At 41.5% G+C, this 19,837-nt stretch overlaps 1 protein-coding gene across 3 annotated transcripts in view; it reads left to right on the top strand.

Annotated features, from left to right (window-relative positions):
- The window catches only part of ArfGAP1 (ADP-ribosylation factor GTPase-activating protein 1), a 56,681-nt gene that overhangs the window by 32,289 nt on the left and 4,555 nt on the right, over positions 1–19,837 (top strand). For all 3 annotated transcript variants that reach the window (XM_071586599.1, XM_071586598.1, XM_071586597.1), the window contains one exon: positions 16,607–16,747. In XM_071586599.1, the coding sequence (XP_071442700.1) occupies positions 16,607–16,747 (141 nt within the window). The remainder of the gene's footprint in view (positions 1–16,606; positions 16,748–19,837) is intronic.

Below are 19,837 nucleotides of genomic sequence, written 5' to 3'. Positions count from 1 at the left end.
CGCTTGAATTCGGCAAGGTGAATGAATCCATCACCGGATCTTTCTCTCCCCACTGCTACTCAGTGAGTGTGTCATCTTACTTCCCGTTATTTGGAGTTATGTAGATAGCACACCTCGTTTGCGTCGTTGGTCATTGTGTATCCTGTAGCATTCGTAACTCTATAAAAATGATAATTCCTATTATTAATCGTCACTGGCCATCGGGTTGGTTTGACACAGCCTTCCACTCCATGTCCTTGTCTAGGAGTCCTCTTCATTTCTACACATTTCCTCTCATTGAAATTTGTCATTATTTAATGGGCATATTTCTGTTCGGGATTTCATCCGCGTATAATGTTTAAAAAGAAAATGTTCACCTTTATTCCATTCGGTGGCGGAACACCTGTTTTTGTAAACATTATGGGATCTCGAATAGAAATATATTCAACAGCATTCCTTTGGGGAAGCCTTTACCCAACTCTCTCATTATTTGTTCCATGCTATCGGAGCTCCTTCCCCTGCAGGTATTTCCGTTCACTTTACCCGCCACGATCGTCCTCATCGTGGTATTGTGTGTGAATGTATTTTCAGATGGGGTCCCCTCTCACTTTTCGAGTTTTTCATTTCATTTTAATGTAGTCATGTTGAACAGTAGGTGGCGGTGGGGACGTTTCCGTAAAAATGAAATATTGAAGCCAGCACAATCGGCGAGAGATTCTCCCCGGAAAGCGATCGTCCGGACGGAACGGAAATTGGGAGATCCCGCGAAGGAACTCATCCATATCTGATGATATTCTTTCCACCCCGAGGATCCCACGTCCATGGCACGTGGCTTCGGAGAGCCGCGTCTCACGGCGGAGAGGAGATGACGCGATGCATTCTCCGCCGACGAAAAAAATGATACTTTCGCCATCAAAAACGGTGTTCGATTCTTTTCTTCCCCGGCACGGTACGGCCGAACCGCACGAGATACGTACGCGCAATAGCCCGCAACCCGCCGCGAGGGCGTGCAGCTGAGGGTGATAAGGCGCCAGTTTTACATGTATGAGTATTCACTTATAAATTAATACACATTTCACATCGTAGACACTCAACTACGCACACATTCAAGCGTATCTAGATTTATTCGCACCTATTCCGTCTTTCGTGTATGTTTTCCCACCACCGGGACGATATCAATTATAATTCGAGTGCCCCATGTCAATCCCCTTCACTCGTTTACCTCTTGGCCCCCACCCTCATTCATACGCGTCACTGAGGAGGTGACGTAATCGTTCGGTCCGCGGAGGCCCTCGGTCGGGTTTCCTCTCTCTTTCCCTTACCTCCTCTCCTACCACCCCCGCCTGGTCCGTCCACCCACGCCGCAAGGCACCCGCAAATCCGCCTCTCTCTCCCCTCCCCTGTGCTCCAGACTACCCCTCCGCCATCCATCCCTCTCTCGCCCTTCTATTACTTCGCGACTGCCCACCCCTTCCCCCCTCCATTCTCCACCCTCGACCATCGCCCAAATGCCCTCCCCCCACCCAACCAATCCCTCACCTCCTCTTTTACTCTCCCCACCCTCCCAGACCCTCGACCTCTCGCGGAAGGGCTCCTCATCTCCCCTCCCCTCTTCCTCCTCTCCCATCCGACTTCTACTCCTCCTTCCCTCACACTCTCTCTCTCTCCCGTACCCTCCCACTCACCCCCCCCCCCCACTCTCTCCCTTCCCCATAACCTCCACTCTCCTTCATTTCCCTCTGCTCCGCCGTCATCCGTAGAAAACAGGAAGCCGACCACCGGAAGTGGTGCCCTCAGCAACAATGGTGGGGGAGAGGAGGGTGGAACCGTGGGCTTCGGTTTAAAGGGGGTTGCCTCGTCCTAAACGCTCCAATCACATACACGGCTGGTTTGAAAATTCTGCGCGAGGGCGGGGAGCTTTTCGGGTGAGAGGTTGACGTTGGTATACGGGTATGTCGTGGCGCATGGTTTCAGGCCTAGGTCGTTTCGTTTTTACCGTTAGCGATACCCGAGTCCGATATTCAGAGCGGGCTGATTGTCTCTCAACTCTCGTACATGTATATGCATGCTGAACATCGTGCACGTTTTTGCTGATTATTTCGATTCAAGAGGGTGATTAATATAATTTGTGTGTATCGTGGAATCATAAATCCACGCCAGGCGAATAAGCAAACTATTTATTGATTCATGCTGCATTCGTAGTATGAATACACTTATTAGTTGTTAGAAAATGGCGGTCAAGGCAAAGAACGGCGCATATTTTTTAAATGTTTAAGTTCTCTTAGTGAGTAGTTTGTTATTTTTTTGCTGTTTCAATATCGTTTTTTATTTACTGCTACACATTAAAACTTCACTCTATATTACGCTAATAACGCGTGGAGGTTATTTCAGAGATAGTGATATTACTGTCCATTATGAGTGGCCAAGAGTGTCGTCGTCTTAGGTTCACTCGTAATGCCACAGGACGTTGTTATTAAAGGTAATCTGAAGTGCAATCAGGGTTGGAACGCTTGCGGTTGTCATTTAAACGATAAAAAGTGATAAAGACATTCATTTCATTTCGACAACACTTAAGTTCATTCATTTATTTGAAAATAGCTTTAATCCTCAAAAGGTTGGATAATTTTGCCCATAATCACCAAATATCTAGTCCAAATGTGTTAAAAAGAGCTTGGAAATGGGGAACGAAATTTTATTCGATGATGTTTTTAAATTTACTGCTATAACCCGGTCGTGTTAGTCAAAATGGCCCTTTAACTTATTCTGACAGTCTTAGGATTTATAAAGTTCCCATCCTCCATTAGCCGTAAAGACGTAGCCTTGCAAAATCATATATATTTTCAGCGAGTGACGTGACTTGAGCGTTTCCTCCGTAGTTGATATCTCTGGCATTAAGTATGCGATCATTTTAGGTGAATCAAATGTTGAACGTGGATACCGATCATCATATATAATCTAGATTTGAGTGGAATGTTTCCGAGGATGAGCTAGCACAAGCCAGAAGAAAGCATAACGTCATCCTCATTTTACGGTCCGAGAAAGCTGGCCACGGTCACGAATTCTCCGCCTCTGTACACCGGCGTATGTTTCAAGAAACTCTGCTTTCCCGACTCCTGAGGTCATCCAGTCAAAAATCTTAAATCATAAGCATGAACAATATATATACCCAAATATATATACACGCTTGTAGGATGCTTACGTTTTCTCCTACTCTCCCGTTAAATCTATTCATCTTGGACCATGGACGTCTTGTAGTTGCTCCTAAGCGTCGCCCCTGTGTATTTCATTCGTGTGCCATAATTGTCTGTTAAATTTAGCAGTGCCATTGAGTGTCGTAAAACTGTTTACTCTATGGTACCGAAATCATTTAGTTGACGCACCTCTTTCTTAGTTCGGAGGATACAGATTCCAAAAATCATGTCACGTTACAATGTCATGGTTATCACGTAATGAGCAGAATAATAAATTTACCAACGCGATTAGTTGAAATAATACTTGGGGCAGTTGTATTGGTACCCTTAAGCCTGAACGGCTCAGCATCGTAATAATAATCTTATTGACTCACCCCAAAATAAAGATTCTTCAAATTTGATATAAATGCATTTTGTGTTAACATAGCACTCTGTAGTTGTCGCAAATAATATTTTGACTATTTTGATTTTATTTTTCATATTTGACCGGAAATCTTTGCCAGTCTCAGTTTTTAAAAAATATTCTTATTTGAACCATAAACTGTATAGTGATTGAGTCATCATGGAATCAATTTTTTCGTAAACAATTAGGGTTAACTGTGTTTTGTGAGTATTTGAGAGCTAGAATCATTAATTGCCTGAGGGAAATGTTTAGTGTATAGATTTAAATACGTGTATGTATACTAATTTCTTTCACAAATTTGTATTAAACATTAATACGACCAAAGTAATTCTACTGGGCTTTTAGGTGTGGATCCAGTTATTTCGATTGACAAACTTCTTGGTGTTCACGTCCCCAAGTTAAATAATGCATCAGCCTAGACATGTCATTGTCACACCTTCAAATTAGTCATTTTTCCATCGTTACCGGGTTTGAGTGGTGGCCGTTCCCTAGTCATTTTCCAGCTCCGCCGTCATTATTATGGAGGCTAGCAACACTCTTGTGCGTATCGGTTGTATACTGAAAAGTCGTAGTGCTAACAGTCTTTGAAATGAGAAAATTGGCCTCCCATCCGCCGACGGACTTCGCCGTTACATTCGACCAATTAGAGTGGAACAACGGCCTCGCTTCGAATTCCCTCCCAACCCTGGCCTTCTCTTTTTCCACCCCCACTTCTCCCCTCCCAACTCCGTCCTGAGAATATTCCATCGGTCCCCACGGTAAACATGGGACATTGATGCGTGTTTTTTCGTTAATGTCTTTTTTCTTCCCCCCCCCCTCCCTAATAGAAAATCTTTGTTATGTCCGATTGGCGATAACCTTGAGGAGACCTTCACATCGTCATAGGGCGTCGATCCATTTTCCTCTCGTAGGTGAGTCCCATATTTTAAGCGGCTTACTTCCCGTTTGTGCTCTTGTGCTTCGTTTGGGATGTGATTTTATTTTTACAATCAAGTCCCCGGCCGTTCATATTCTGCTCTCTCAAAACTTGGAAATCATGCTGAAGAGAGACCCTGAATGCAATCATCTGATGTGGTTGACAACATAGAAGTGATATTTCATTTTTGTCGTCGGAAGAGAGCATAACTTTCATTCTGGTGGCCTAGAATCCTTATGCTTTTAATTGTTATTCAGTTTCTTAGCCAGTCAACGTTCATATATCCGGTAACGCTGCGCAGTGGCCCGACGCGTGTTGATATTAAATCGGTGAGTAGACGGCCGATAAGGAAATTAGCCTGCCGGTGGAGCATTTGGGTTACCGTTAGTAGAAAATGTTTCAGTCCGAAATGGATGTGGAAAGCTGAAAATTTACGTTTCTTGATGTTTGTTACGGCTTTTCAACACAGTTTCCCGCGCCTTCCCTTTTCCTATAGTGTCGTGTTTCGTTTTTACGGAAGCTAGATTGTTCCCGTCATTTCACTTCGAGCTCTCAACGGCACTTTTGATTTGTTTCCCTGCTCCAGTACCTCAGTCTATTGAATTATTGCAGTTAATACGTGTTTTTTAGAGCGCCTTAATGTATTTTCTGTTACAAATAAATTTTAATACAAATGCCATCGTTAAAATCGTATACCTGCCCACTTATTATCGGGAGTACCTTCTTTGGAAGGATCCCTCGACTCAGACCTTTACAACATGTCGGAATTGCCAACTTTATGAAAAACACTGCTAAATATTAAGAAGGAGTACATCTTTTTTCTCTCATGATCGGAGGCATCATGCGTTTTCGTTTTCGGAATAGAAGTTTTTACGTAACATAATTTCAGATATGGCAGTCAAGTCTGCCATTTTAGGACAATGAGGGCATAAGTTTCAGGATGGGCTGAATTTTGAATGCATGTATAATTTATGCATTCTTGAGAAGTGAATGCGTCTAGAAAAATAATTTATATTTATGCTGAGTTTTAAGATATTTGCATTTGATGTGAACTTAATAATCAATCATGGTTTAGTCATTTTTTTAAATTAAAGAAAGCCATTGTTTTTTGGAATAACCTTGAAAATAGTAAACGTGACAAGTCCAATTCAACCTGATTTTAACTACTTAGTAATTTAACGTAAACAAAAAGTAACAACATTCCGGAAGTTAAATTCGCTCACTGTTCGATTAGTACTATATGAAAATGGTTTGTAATGAACAGGAGTCAGGATTCCAATCTGGGGGATTTAATATTTAAAATATGCTGAATTAATAGACTAAGTTCGCGTTAAATATTTTTTTATTTCGCTTTTGCCATTTATCAATCTAATTAAGTGAAAATGAGTCATCATTTAAAAATCGTATTAGCATCCGAGTTAGGATTCATCCTCTCCTCCCTCTCTTCCCATCCTTTCACCGTAGTGGTAGTTACTGGGGAAGGCGACCGACAACTCCTTACACAATTTCCCCATACGTCACTGTAGGCGGAATTTGCGCATAAGCGTATTATCTAATATTTTATTAGTATTTGCAAGCCACTGGGCGCATTCTGTACCCGAATAGAGTTTCTTAATACGTATTTTCGTATCTTTAATCCTCAATAGAAATGATTAATAAATATAAAATTTCAGTACAGGAGTTCTGGAGTCATCATCCATGGATTGATTTTTAAACTAGTTCGCGCACCGCCCAGCATCACTCGCGTGCCACGTACACCCTACTTTGTCTGAGAAAGTCTGTCCTTTTCGAAATGTAAATGATAAGAGGCTCTAAAGTAAACGCTTGTGATGAAATAACCTTCTTTGATGATGTTATGAAGTGCGACCACAATCCGTTGGGAGGCGCATTTAGAGATGACGTATCTCCAAGCCTGCCCGAATTTTCTCTGCATTCGGAAGCCACCGTGGAGGACAACGAACAGCACCGCCCATCCGAATAATCGTTCATGTCCCTCCCATCTCGATCCCCCGTTTTGGTATCCCAACTTCATGTCAGACATCTCCCGAGCATCTTTGGCCCCACTCCAGCTAGCTCTCTTAGTCCTGAAAACGGTGGAATATTCCCCAATCCGAAGTGGTCAACAAAACTCACCCATTATCAAGCGTCATATCTCGATTCCCCGCTTCCGCAATACCCTTCTCCCCCAGTCGCATCCCAAATGCCGTCCGATCTCACCGATATTCGGCCGTGCAAACGGAAAGCCGTCCATTAAACATCACTCTCTTGCGTTCGGAAGGGTGGGTGGGTGAAAGGGAGGGGGGGACGGGACAAAATGCTTTCGTTTCCCAGAGCGGAGGATGGGAGAAGGGACGCCTCCCTCCGCAGTGAGGTATAGTTTTTAACAACCCTTAGCGCGTATTCCCTCCGCTGTCGCGTCTGGAATACTGATTGAACTCGAAGAAGAAGTTTGCCTCTTTTGTTTCAATTTTTATCATTTTGTTTTATACCTTTTGCTTCCGAACCACCAGGTCGGGCGAGCGAACAAGCAACCTTGCCCCAGCCGCATTATAACCTTCCCCATCCTCCCCCGTCCGCGCGTGAGACTTTAACGCCTTCGGATTAGTCTCGCTCGAGAGTCCTCCGCGGAGTACCGACGGGGGACGTGATTCGGCGAAGAGGGGCGGGGGTAAGGGAAAGGGATACGCGGGAGCGAAGGGGGCGGGGGTCCGAACCGACGGACGATCACGGAGACTCGTGACAACGAGGTACACATACGCAATGGCCGCGGTGGGAAAGGTACCACGTATGTACATACATGCGAGCGCGGTGGTGGCGGCCGGGCAGTGTTCGCTGACCGGTCGTAAGGGATGTCCCGGTGGGGGCGGAGGAGCTTCTTCCCCCACACCCCCTCCAACCTTTTACCTCACAGCCGTCCCACCCACCACCCCCTCCCTACTTACCTCTCCCCCGAGGACTGTGAGGGGAATGATTCCTCGGAGCGGCTCGGGATGGTGGGATGAGGCGTTGCAGGGGGATGAAAGAGAGGGAGGAGGGGGCATAGGGACTTAGTGGAGAGGCTGCCGTTCGTCGGCGGGGAGTGTTACAGTGTGCGGCTGCGGTGGTCGGGGGCGATGCGAGGTGAAGAAAAGAGCATCGGGAGTTCGCTTCGCCCGGGTAGTAGACGAGGGGAGGTGGGGTCGTTGATGAGGGTGTGGGGCAGAGGGGAGGTGGGAGAAGTGGCCCGGGGGAGGAGAATGAAGGGGAGAATGTGGGAGGAGGGATCGGCGATCGCATCGGGAGTGGTGGGGGCGAGAGGGTTGAGGGGAGAGGAGGTCGTGGTGGGTAATGGCGGGCGCAGTGGAGGGGGCTTTGAGGGGCCGGGAACTCGGGAGAGGGGAGGATTCCTGTAGCCGCCGCTCGGTGTGTGTACGCGGGATGGTTCGAAACCGCAGTCGCGGCTCCGCCATGGGCAGTAAGGCAGGTCTGAGTTTCATGCAGCGTCGGTTCGAGGGTCGGAAGGAACCGAAGGATTACAAGAGGATCGATGCCGCGTGCAGGTCTGTCTCCCTTGTGTGTGTGTGTGTATGTTTGTCGGGACAAGTGGGGTGTCCGTGGCGGCGCCCGTCGCCACGCCCCCGCACTCAAGTTGTAAACAAGGCGACATCCCCGTCACCCCATCTCTCCGAGGAACGCCCATCGAACTGGTGCGTGTGGACAGTTAATTCGTCGTTTTTATTTCGGCGACGTGACAACGCCCATCTCCGAAGCTGCCGACATCGGGGGAGACGGACCACGCCTCCGTACACTCTTTTCGTTTTTATTTCTGCTCTCTTCCGTTTTTCCCCCGGCCTGACGAAGCGTGTTTTTTTCCTACTCCTCAATGTGAGTGTCGCTTTTCGCACGGCGGCGGCACGTGTACCTCGCCCTTCCGAGTGTTGAGAGGCGTTCATTCGGTCTGGTCGAAAGTGTTTGCCGCTGAAGTGGCCCTGCTCGGTGCGACGTGTCGAATTCTTTGCAGGAAATGCGGTTATGCCGGGAAAAAATGCTTCCAGGAAGTTTCGCCAAGCGCCCTCTCATGCCGTAACCTCTCGGTCGGGCTGCATTGTTTGGCGTGTGCTTTTTTCCGCAGCCGTTCCTCTCCTCGCGCGTCTCCCCGATGGCTTTCCATCCTTTCGTTTCCTCCGACACGAGAAATAAATCATTTCCCGTGTCGGAGGCCACAGATCGTCAGTTGATCCCTCGTCGGAAAACTCCCTTTGGTTAGCTATCAGCGCAAGCTCATAAACAAATTACTTCGGGTGTTCATTCGAGGTCATGATGAACGGATAATTATTCCGGTACGAGATAGGAGCGGAGGGTATAAAAGGCGGTGAAGTTCGAGAGTCCGCATGAGGTTTAAAAGGCTTCCCCTCGCTGCGGAAGCGCCTCGTCCCGAGGCATGTGAATTGTTCGCGAGTCACGTTCCCTCGCTTCTTGTCTCATTAACTGCGAAGCGTGTACGAAGAAAATGAATTGGCGATAGTTGGATGCAGGATTCGCCCCTATTCGAGTGGTTCCGTTTGTCGATGGGATAGGATCCATTGGTCGGGACCTCGCGACTCAAAGTCGTACGGGATTGTGTCCTAGAAATTTGTCAAAGGAGTCGCAACCTGGAGCCAGTGGAACTCCTTGAGATACCTTTATTTGTGAGTGATCTTAGTGGTGCAGAAACCGCATTGCCTTCGGTGAAAGCTCTTGTTTCGTTCGGGCAGCCTTGCCCGTAAAACTGAACAGACACCGCTGCCCTTATTACGAGATTTTTCGGCGTCTTGACGGGGCCACTGATGCAGAGTCTTTAATCCCCCACCCCTCCTTCCAGACACCCGCACTCCATTCCGCCCCCAACTCTCACTTCCATTATGAAATCTCATTTGTAGTCTCCCTTAATCATTTCACTGTGCTCTCCCAACGGCTATAAGTCCTCGGGCGTCCCTCAGTCCCTCCGTTATGTTCTTTTTTCTAAAAAAAGAGACAGTCAGTCCTCTTGCATAAGAGACAAACGAGGGATCGTAATTGCGAAGGTTTTTCAAATAAATTATTTCTGAATATTTCTGCTCAACTTTTTCTCTTGAGATAGTCCATTGTGGCATTAAGGGAACTTAATAACCACCATGGTATATTTCTGACGAAAGCTGCCATTCTCATTCCCACAGTATAAAAGTTTTCCCTACTTTGTTGCCTCATTCCTTTGTTTTGAAAATATGCCAAGGTGGTTTCTTTCCGGGTGCAGTGTCCAGTCGAGCAAAAATATGTCATGCCGTTGTTTAAGTGACTTATTTTTATTTTCAATGTTGTAAATCGAAAGTGGAACCAAATTAGAGCTATCTAATGCAGAGGACAGTTTTATGATTGACTTACACATCTTCTTTGTGTTCACCATGAAAGCCTTTAAAAATGTAGAAAACTTTCCTCTCAGAATTTCATTTGAGAATTTGTTAATACTATGATATTCAATGGTTACCACTGCTTAATATGCTATTAGGATCTAATCCAATTTACTTCTAGTCTAAGTCCCATTTAATATCGAACTATTGAATTCGTATCCACATTAAATAGACACATGCCTATAATTAATGAAATGAGGAAGCATAATGACCCGAAAACACATTCGTGTTATAATCTTATTATCCGTCACGAATGCTCCAATTGACCAATCTAAAGTTTCACAATTTGCTGATAATCCTTAAAAATACTAAGAATGCACCAATTGATCAATCTCAAGTGTCATAAATTTCTGTTGGTCCTAATACATAATAGAGCATAATTGATGTCTGATAAATTTCAATCAATTTGTGTACATGAACGACTCCAAAAGTTATCGATCGGTATGCACTCATCACAATCTGTGTAATAGCTCGTGAGAGTGATGTCTCTATTTTTTTCAGGCCTCCCTTTTTTCCATTCATTCTCCCCACAAAACCCATTCCAAAAAATCGCCATTGTGAATTAAGGAATTGGAATGTCTCATGATATGTACAAAATCGCTCAGGGTTACCTTCCAACCACATTCGTGATCCAAACGGAAGTGTAAGCATAGTTGGAATTAATTTTTTCTCGTTTGTATTAGTCCCAAATTATCATTTTAAGTCTCCGAGGAAGATTTTATGTATCCCATCGGGAAACCCTTACACTGATTCATGTGACGTACCAGAGTTAATTATCTTGAATTCGGAACTAAATAATTCTCAAATAGGCCGAGGTTTTGCTGCTCCCGTTTTTATCTTAATTCGAGAGCCGCTGCGGGTAGAGATTTTAATCTCGTGATTTATCCCAAAGATTCGATGAAGATACGCTTCGGAGGCTACCTTCACCCCCACGGGAGTTCACACCCCTTCCCGGAAATTACCGGTGCGCTCTGCCTCTGAAAATGAATCCCTATTACTTCCGATTTAACACTTGTGCTTTTAAAATTTAGGGAAACGAAGATCGGTGTGAAAAATTCCAAAGAAACTGCGGGAGATGCCGCAACAGTAACTTTTAACGGATTCATCCGCTAATGTGCATTTCAATGCAACATTTCCAGAGTGTAAAAATCATTCGCCTTGACTGGGATCCCAGTCAAGGCGAATGATTTTTACACTCTGAAAATGTTGCATCGGTGAGAAACTCTGATTGAAATAGTATAAGAAAGTCTTAATTTGTCTTCGCATGGTTATCATCCTGAGGAAACGAATTCAGTGTGAGAGCACATTAATCTTTCGGCAAATAATTATGTTAAAGTAATGGAAATATGTGATCAAGTAAAGCAAAAGAAGTGGGCAAGGTAGTAACTGTGGCATGGGAAGAAAAACTTAATAAAATTAAGTTTATTCAAGACCAAACCCCTCTATTTAACGACTTGTACCCTTTCACGGGTCATTTACGACTACTTAGTTGGAAACGAAGTGTGTTTGGAAAGTTATATTCTTCGTATAGCTGGAAGCCCGCCCTGAGCATTTTACAATTCGAAGGGAATTGCAGTCGTTTTAATTTAACTGCCTATCGACAGAGTATATAGTATAGGAAATCAATTAATTCTTGAGAAATTGAAAAATGTCGAGTTGAGGTTACAGCAAGTATGTTACGCCGTTCATTCATACCGAATTTTTTATGCGAGAGACAATTTCAGTGCATTTTTGCAGCAGACATTAGTTCTTGAACCACAATGGAAGGGGTAACAACGTATTGTGGCTGTCGGTGTTGCTCTGAAGTTACTTATCTCCATAGAAGCGCCGTAGTAATTGGCTCGTATTTTTCGACAAAATTAAATAATTGCGTTGTTTCTCTATTTCCGAGTTTGTCGAAATGCCAGCCAAGGTGCTATAATGGCTGCCGTGGCGATATAATTGGCACCTCAGAAACAAGGAGATGTGTTAACCGCCTTCCGTCCTATCTACCTGATTTTACCTCGCCCACCTCCCCCCCCCCCTCCCCAATAATGACTCCCTCAGAGAGAAATAATATTTCTACGGCCTTCTAACACGTGATCCGTCGCCACTAATGACTTATTTTTTAGTTCGTTTCGTTTCTTGCCCCTCCGCCGTCCCTAGTCCTTCATAATACCCAGCGTCCCCTGCGCGTTGTTTATCGTCCCTTAACTCCCGTCTGGTGTCAATTTCGCCGTAATAAAGACGTTTATCTATCCGTATGTAAATCCGGCGTGGTGAATATTTAGTGGAGTGGCCTGAAGGAGGCTGCAAAGACAAAGCATCCACTACATCTTGTTTCCGGTTGAAAAATCCCCTGTGGCCGGGCAGTAGTATATTCTCAATATCCTTTGTGTAACTCGCCATTAAACTGTACGAATTGGGACTCTTGAAAGGCGTGCATGCAGATCACCAGCCCGAAGACGGTCATCGCGTGAAAACCGGAATGGGATAGCAGACGAGAATAAATGTGCAGAAAAGGGTCGCGTTAATTTAACATTTGTGGGAAAATACTTTGGGCACCACTCCCCCCCCAAGGTTCAGTTCCTCGATCGATCGCCACCCGGGACTGTTTTAGCTATTTAAAAGAGCAGGACCCCCCTCGAGCAGTCGGGGTCATCCCATCTTTCGCATCACCGTCGAATGTTCGGCGCGCGGGGAGGCGATGCCCTCGCCGCCGCCGTTGCGCCCGTGAGATCGTCACCCGAGAGGTCTCGTGGTGTGCCTCGCCCGCACTCCTCTCCAGCCCTCGCTTCTGGGCACGAGAGTGACTCAATCTAGACCCCACCTCTTCCACTGACACCTGAGTCACCTCCTCTTGCCTCCCCCTCCCGCGTTCGCTCGTCCTCTTCCCCCTTCCGTCTCTCACCAGTTTTTTCTTATTCGTGTGCCCCCTTCAAAGCCACCACCTTCTCCTCCGACGCTCATGGTCTCCCGCCGTCCCTTTCTTTCTCTTTCTCTCTTCACCTCCGCTCTCTTGCCCCTCCCCCACCCCCCACATGGTTGCATAGTTGGTGGTTTTTGTTCCTTGGCCTGCGGGAAGGTCTGCTATTAGCGTCTGCCCTCAAGTACCTAGGTTAAAAAAAGGTGCCTCCCTCTCGTTCGATCACGTAGCCACTCCATAGCCTCATCGTCATTTCGTTCTGTCTTCTTTGTTCGTCGTTCTTGTACACACTTTCCGAGCGCGATGGCCTCCGTTGACGCTAGCACTAAAGGTGGTCGCACCTTCAAGTTTTCCTTCTCGTTCTTTTTCGTGAAGAACCCCTCCGGAAAAATTCTTTTCGTCGATCTGTATGCAAGTTCCGCCTATCCATTTGTTCTTCGTCGTTTGGCAAAGACAGAGTCGTTCAATCCTCCTCCAAGCCACCTTCCACTCTTAAAAATGACGTCGAGTTCGTTCCTAGTGCCCTCCCGCTGGTCGTTGTTGTTCTCACCCCTCTGGTTTATGGTGATGGTATTTTTTTTAAGTCTTCACTTTGAATCCGGATTATTTTTTATTTTCTGCCTGAATTCGGACTGGCCCCTCCTGCTGTTCGTTACTTTTCCCACCGAAGATCGTTAAAAAAAATAAAGAGATGGAACGAGAAGACGAGGACGGCTTATCATTGTGAATTAATTTCAGAGGCATCATAAAAGTCCTGCTGTTTTAATGGTAGCTTCCGTTTGAGGTGTTTTTGTAAAGGGTAAAATTCCCGAGCCTCGATTATGGAGGCAGTTGATACTAGAGAGAAAAGCACAGAGTGAGAAACTATGCAGGGGTTTTTTTTAATCCTTTATGAAAGAATAAATTTATCAAAGACAAGCGAATTAAATGTTGAAAACATTCAATTGACAGAAACATGATCGTGCATAATTTTGTCGCCGAAATTGAGCCACTTAGCTCGTTGCTAATTATGACGTTTTAGTTATCAAACCATTAATAATTACTACGTTCAATGGTAACCATGCTAATGTATTTCCTTTTATAATTTTGGAAATTATATCCCTCTATACTGTTGTCTTTCTGATTGACGTCGTGCTATGGTATCTAGTCTAATTTTGGTGAAACTTTTCCAAAATGACAAGAAACACTACAATGAATTAATGCTTCAAAACCATTTGGTAATGTAATTTTTTGTAGGAACGGTGTGATATTTCCTGTCATTATTTTTTATTACATAGGTACAGATAGGTACAGTTTTACATAGGTAAAGATATTTTCCATGTATTTTTAATCCTCTGAATGAGATGAATAAATTGCACCAAGACAAAGCAAATAAAGTTTAGGAATGTGACACAACCGTCAAGGGAGGATAAATGAATTTTATTAGTGTAGTTATTCCTCCAGATGAAAATATAGGATGAAAAAGAATTATTAAGGATGAAAATTAGATAGCTCTCTGTTCATGCAATAAATTAAAATGCAACAATTTCAGAGTGTAAAAATCATTTGCTTTGACTGGGATATTTTTACACTCTGAAATTGTTGCTTTGAATTGCACATTAGCAGATGACTCCGTTAAAAGTTACTGTTGCTGCATTTCCCGCAGTTTCTTTGGAACAAATTAAAATATTTATCCATGCATTACAGAGTCTTAATCAATAACATTAGATCAGAATTATAAGCACATCATGGAAGGTTTACGTCAAATATAATGCATTCAAAAACTACAGTAGTAGTTAAGACTAGGAAGATATTTAGGTATTTCAGAGAGATATAAATAGTGTAGGGAACTAATAATTGAATCAAAATGCCAGCTAAGTGAAGGACGTCTGAATATTTGGAATATGCTAGTGGGCTTAAACCTAATGAATGTCATAACATTAAAATCCTATTGTGAGGTAGGTGATTTACACAGCTAAAAATTAATACTTTTTCTTTAACTTGTTGTATTATACCCACTGCAGATCTGATTTCAATATATTCACTATTTTGCTTATTTCTGGTCATTGAAAACTAAACAAAGTTTCATCAATTAGATTTTTTAGGGGAAAATCATTTTTTCAAGCATAAGTGTTCAAAACTTTTTTATTATTGATAGTCCTGGAGAGGTTGGGTGTGGATAGTCCCTGGAATCAATTGGCATGCTAATGTTCCTTCATCCCTTCCATTTGCCATGTTTAAAACAGCTGGCATGTTTGAATTCATTCAGCCTTATAATTACTATGCCATTTTTTTCAATTGATGTCCATCTACATGAACTGATTCATCTATTTCTATATATTATCCTGCAAGCTAGTGGAAGAGCATGAATCATAATGTTTTGGTCTACTAGCCATTAATAATGCCCTTCTTTTTAAAAATTAATCTAACCTCTTAATCTCTTAGAATCATATTACTCTAATTTTCTTACTGTCCATAGTAACTCTTACATTGTTTAATGTGGTGGTAACCTTAATTTATTATTACCCTTCTGAAACATTCATTGCTTGATTAAGTCAAAGCAAATTTCATAAACATTTTTCTTCCTTCCATGTCTTTTGAACTTCTTAAGTTAACACGTGGAGGATATGGCACTGTCTATTCTGAACCCTTATCAAAGAAGTGATTTTTCTTGAAGTAGTTGTTTCTTGAGTCATTCGTGACCAAATAATAAATTGCATAAATGCTTTCCATAAAGTAGTCAATGGCTTAAATTAGTAAAGGATATTTATAGAATGATCATGTGCAGTTATTTACCCAAAGATTGGCTAGTTGCAATTCTCTTCTTATTTTGCATCTCAGTTGGACTCTTCAATTCTTCATAGTGACCTTACTTCACATATCATATTATCTGCTTGGTAATTCCATGCTGGGTGTTCCAACATAGTTCTTCTCATCATGGTTTCCTCTCATTGTTTTCTTTATGCCATTGTAAGTCGAGATATATCCAATTAGTCATTTATAAATATATGGCAATCCACAATGAAGTATTATCATTTTTATATTTTTTTGTTTTTATTTATAACCAATTCTGTTGTCCCTTCCTAAAAGTATTCTCTTGTTGAAGTGTTCAATGTGTTGGGGCCATAATTATCTTAATTGTATGGTTCTGTTACCAATTTTCCTAGCTAACGTATTTGTCGATAAAGTGACTAGTTGCCTTCATCCATCCCAATTTACTTTCACCTTGAAAAATTGTTCTGTTAAGTGTCCACTGTTTTTGGTGTTTGGTCCGTCATGTAAGTAAATTGTGATTTAAACATTAGGTACTGCAGTTTATATATGAACGTATGAGCCGAAGTCCTACAGGGAAATGTGTCCATGCATACATTTCTTTGAAGTTCATAGTAACAAGAAATTATATTTTCTCTTCTTTTTAATTAGTTAAAATCTATGCTGAGACCATGAAAAAAATTTAGATATTATAAGATAGAAGTGTCATTAGATGTATTAATGTGCCTTTTGGACTAATGAAATTAATCACTGGAGTATAGTAGGTTAATGCCAAGTGAGGTATAGGCCAGTGCCAGTCTTCCCATCACTATATGGTGAACCCTTATCATCAGTTCAAAGAGATCATTGACCCTATTGTTAATGGTGACAATATTTACGGTAAAAGAATTACATAATAAATGTAATGTTTCCACCTGGGTTATAATTTTTTATTGGTAATGCTAATTTTTGCTGTGCCATTAGAAATGGTAATAATGATAGTGTATACATTCCATTAATAACTCACTGCCCCCATGAGTACAAAGATATAACAATTTTGTGTATTATATATTTCAGGGGTCGTAATGGTGATCCTAGCTGTTCCGCTCCACTTTTGACTGGTCGTGCAAGCTCTCCTGAGCAGCAAGATGCTGAAGATGGTGGTAATTGGGGTGGATGGGAATCCAATAGCTCCAAAGATAAAGCCAGGAGAGGAAGGTGGGTATTTGGATTTTTAATAGTTTTTAGGCAAAATACCTCACTGGATTAGTGTTTATTTGTCCTGTTGATTGGGATGAAGAAAATGACTTGCCTTTATAAAATACATCATTTTCTTCTTGATAGAATTTCCCCCTAAAACAATGGGATATGTTTCTCAAATCCTCTCAGTTGTTTTCAACTTTTTTTTTACTGGTATCTTCTGCTCCTGTCCACGTTAGTCAGAATTCCATGCCTTCCTCTCTCTTCCCTTCATTTTCATCTCACTTATTCATTAAAAGGTTATGACTTTGGGTGTGTCCTACCCATCTCAACTTTTTCTTCCATCAGTCCATTCAAGGCTTATTCTATCATTATTTAAATTGACAATATTTTCCCATTACTTGAAGATACTGCATTTAATGCTTTAAAGATTTTGGGCTTAACATGATTTTCATAATCTAAAACAGTGATTTCCAAAGGGAAAATTTAAGCCATGATCTATTTAATCGTGTACTATTACCTCTGTGAACAGTTTTTCCCATTTATTCCCAGACTGTTAAAATGCCAAACAGAAATCTCTTTCTTTCAAATTCACTTGTTAGTGACAACCAGTCACAGTTTATGTAAAACCACACCATGGACCACAATGTATGCATGGTTTATATAAAAAGTAGTGGGAAAAATAGATTTATTTCAGATATTGGTATAATGCCTCAAAATTCTTCAGCATCCCTTCAGCATTGACACACTTTTGCCAATGGCTTTTCCACAAATCAAAGGCTCCCTGGTAGGTGGATTGTGGAAGGTCCTTAAGGGTATGCATGCAAGCTTCTTTGATGGCACTTAGGGTCCCATGGTGGTGTCCTTTTAAGGGAGGAGGATTTCACTTTTGGGAATAGGAAATAGTCTGCTGGTACCAAGTTGGGACTGTAAACGGTTGGGAAATCGTCATGATTCTATTTTTTGTCAGGTAGTTGGTTACTTTGAAGCAGATGTGGCTGGGCGCCTTTGAGACAAGTTTAGCACAGATCTTTTGCATTGCCAAATTTCTGGTGATAATGGTGTGCACTGTCATCTCATCAATGCCAATATGATTTGCAATCATGTATGCACTAAACCAGCAGTCTGAATTCAGTCTTCTCCGCTTTTCGCACACATCAGGAAAAAATTGTTACTGATACTTTTTATAAAACCTTGTATGCATGAAAGATTTGTTGTGATCAGATCTCCTAAAATTAAATGTGATATTTTAAATATTAATTTTATGCTGTTCAATTTGATATTGCTATGATATTTACCAATGGTGAAGATAAAACATTTTTGTTTTGTGCAATAAAAATAAATGAATGTTAATGTGTTTAAAAAAAATTGATGAAAGTCTTCATCAATAATTTTGAATTTTGATTTACTGAGACTTAAATTTAGTTTGTGTGTCATAATCCTACAATCATAAACTTCCAATGAATATAGGGTCATCATCAATAGAGATTTTTCCATGAAATAGTGCAAGCACCTTACGTTTTATTATGTTGATGCCTAATAGGCTATGATTGTATGGTACTCTTTGACTTGAAATATTTGTATTCCAATAATTCCTCATCAATGCACCAAGAAATGGATTAAATTCAGTCATTATATTCAACCCTGGTTCCTCAAATTGGGAGTTTGATTCTTTGACAGGTTCTCACTTGTAGATGACAATAGGAAATCAGAGTCCACAGTTAGAGTGATTAATACTGGCTATTTTTGATTGAAATACTCCATTCATGACTTCCAGCTGAATTTGACTACCTGGTTCAGTGACAGTAATCAAAAAAGAGTGAGAGTGGTGTTTAAAAATGGAAGCCACGTAATATGATGGATATGGGTTTATATTTTCCTAGTAGTTGATGCATTAAAATTAATGTTTCACTATCAATAGGTGCATTATATTTTTAAATGCACCCACAGTCTTTGCAGTAAGCCTAGAGTAGACTTGAAAAAAATCTGTTTTCAGTTAATGCACACTTCAACAACAACTTAACAATGGAGAGATTTAACTTAAGCTTTTTTAACCATCTGGTAGTGTGCAAAACAAATTAACCAACATCAGAAAAGTTTTTTGTATCATGATACATGTACTTCATTTATCATTTGCCTTAACATTTTCTCAAGTTGATGTTGTTCGAAGTTACTTAAAAGAATTTTTTCGATTTAAGTATGTAGTTTAAAATCTTCTCAACTTGAAGTAAATTACATTTTTTAAAGAATAATATTTCTCCTTGAATATATTGAGGAGGATTATAAAAAAAACCTACTTTGTTGTATCCTGTTGGTTAACTACATGATAAATGAATAGATTATTTTACTTTTTTATACGATCATCGTCAAATTTTAATAAATGGGCCCATTGTAGCAATTATGATTTATTATAATCTTAAATAATTTGCTTGCTAATTTTGGTAGGTTATATAATTAGAATTTATTAGAGCCACCAGAGCATATGTATTTTATAATATGGTTTAAATAATGCTCAGTTTTCATTCTAGAGGAAGAAAAACATCTTTGGATTATAGATCATGGAACAATGAGGAAGGAGGAAAATATTTTGTGCATAAAACATTCATTACAAGTACAACACCATACTTGCTCTTATGCTAACCATTTTTTTTCAAATTCTTTTGAGCAAAGGTAAAGTGTATTTGTGAATGGAAAGGAAAACATTACACTTACATAAATATATTGACCATGATTTTTATTTCAGTTTAAGGTGCTTGTTGTTTCTAAATATGTCTACAAAGAGCAGTGTTATATTTTTAGGGAACACAAAAATTCATTCTTAGGAAGTTATATCATTTAATCGTTGAAAACGTTTTGTCATGAATGCAACTAAGTCATGTACAATTCACTAGAGTGTACTTCTTTACTGGTATATATGTATTTTAGCCCTGAATTTCATTTATATATATGAGCCACAAGTATATTTATCTAAAGTCAATTTGAGAAAATTGAGGGTGATTAATCAAAAATGGATTATTGACATTTTTGGTAATCCCCTCATGGAAAAAGTTCACCAAAGTACCTAGTTTGCAAGCCCTTTTCATCTGGATTTTAACTTGCATGGAGTTC

This window comes from Hetaerina americana, unplaced genomic scaffold (assembly GCF_022747635.1).
Source record: "Hetaerina americana unplaced genomic scaffold, ioHetAmer1.1.p SCAF_24, whole genome shotgun sequence".
Lineage (NCBI taxonomy): Eukaryota > Metazoa > Arthropoda > Insecta > Odonata > Calopterygidae > Hetaerina > Hetaerina americana.
The sequence above is the reverse complement of the archived record's forward strand: the minus strand, read 5'-3'. Positions and strand labels throughout refer to the sequence as shown.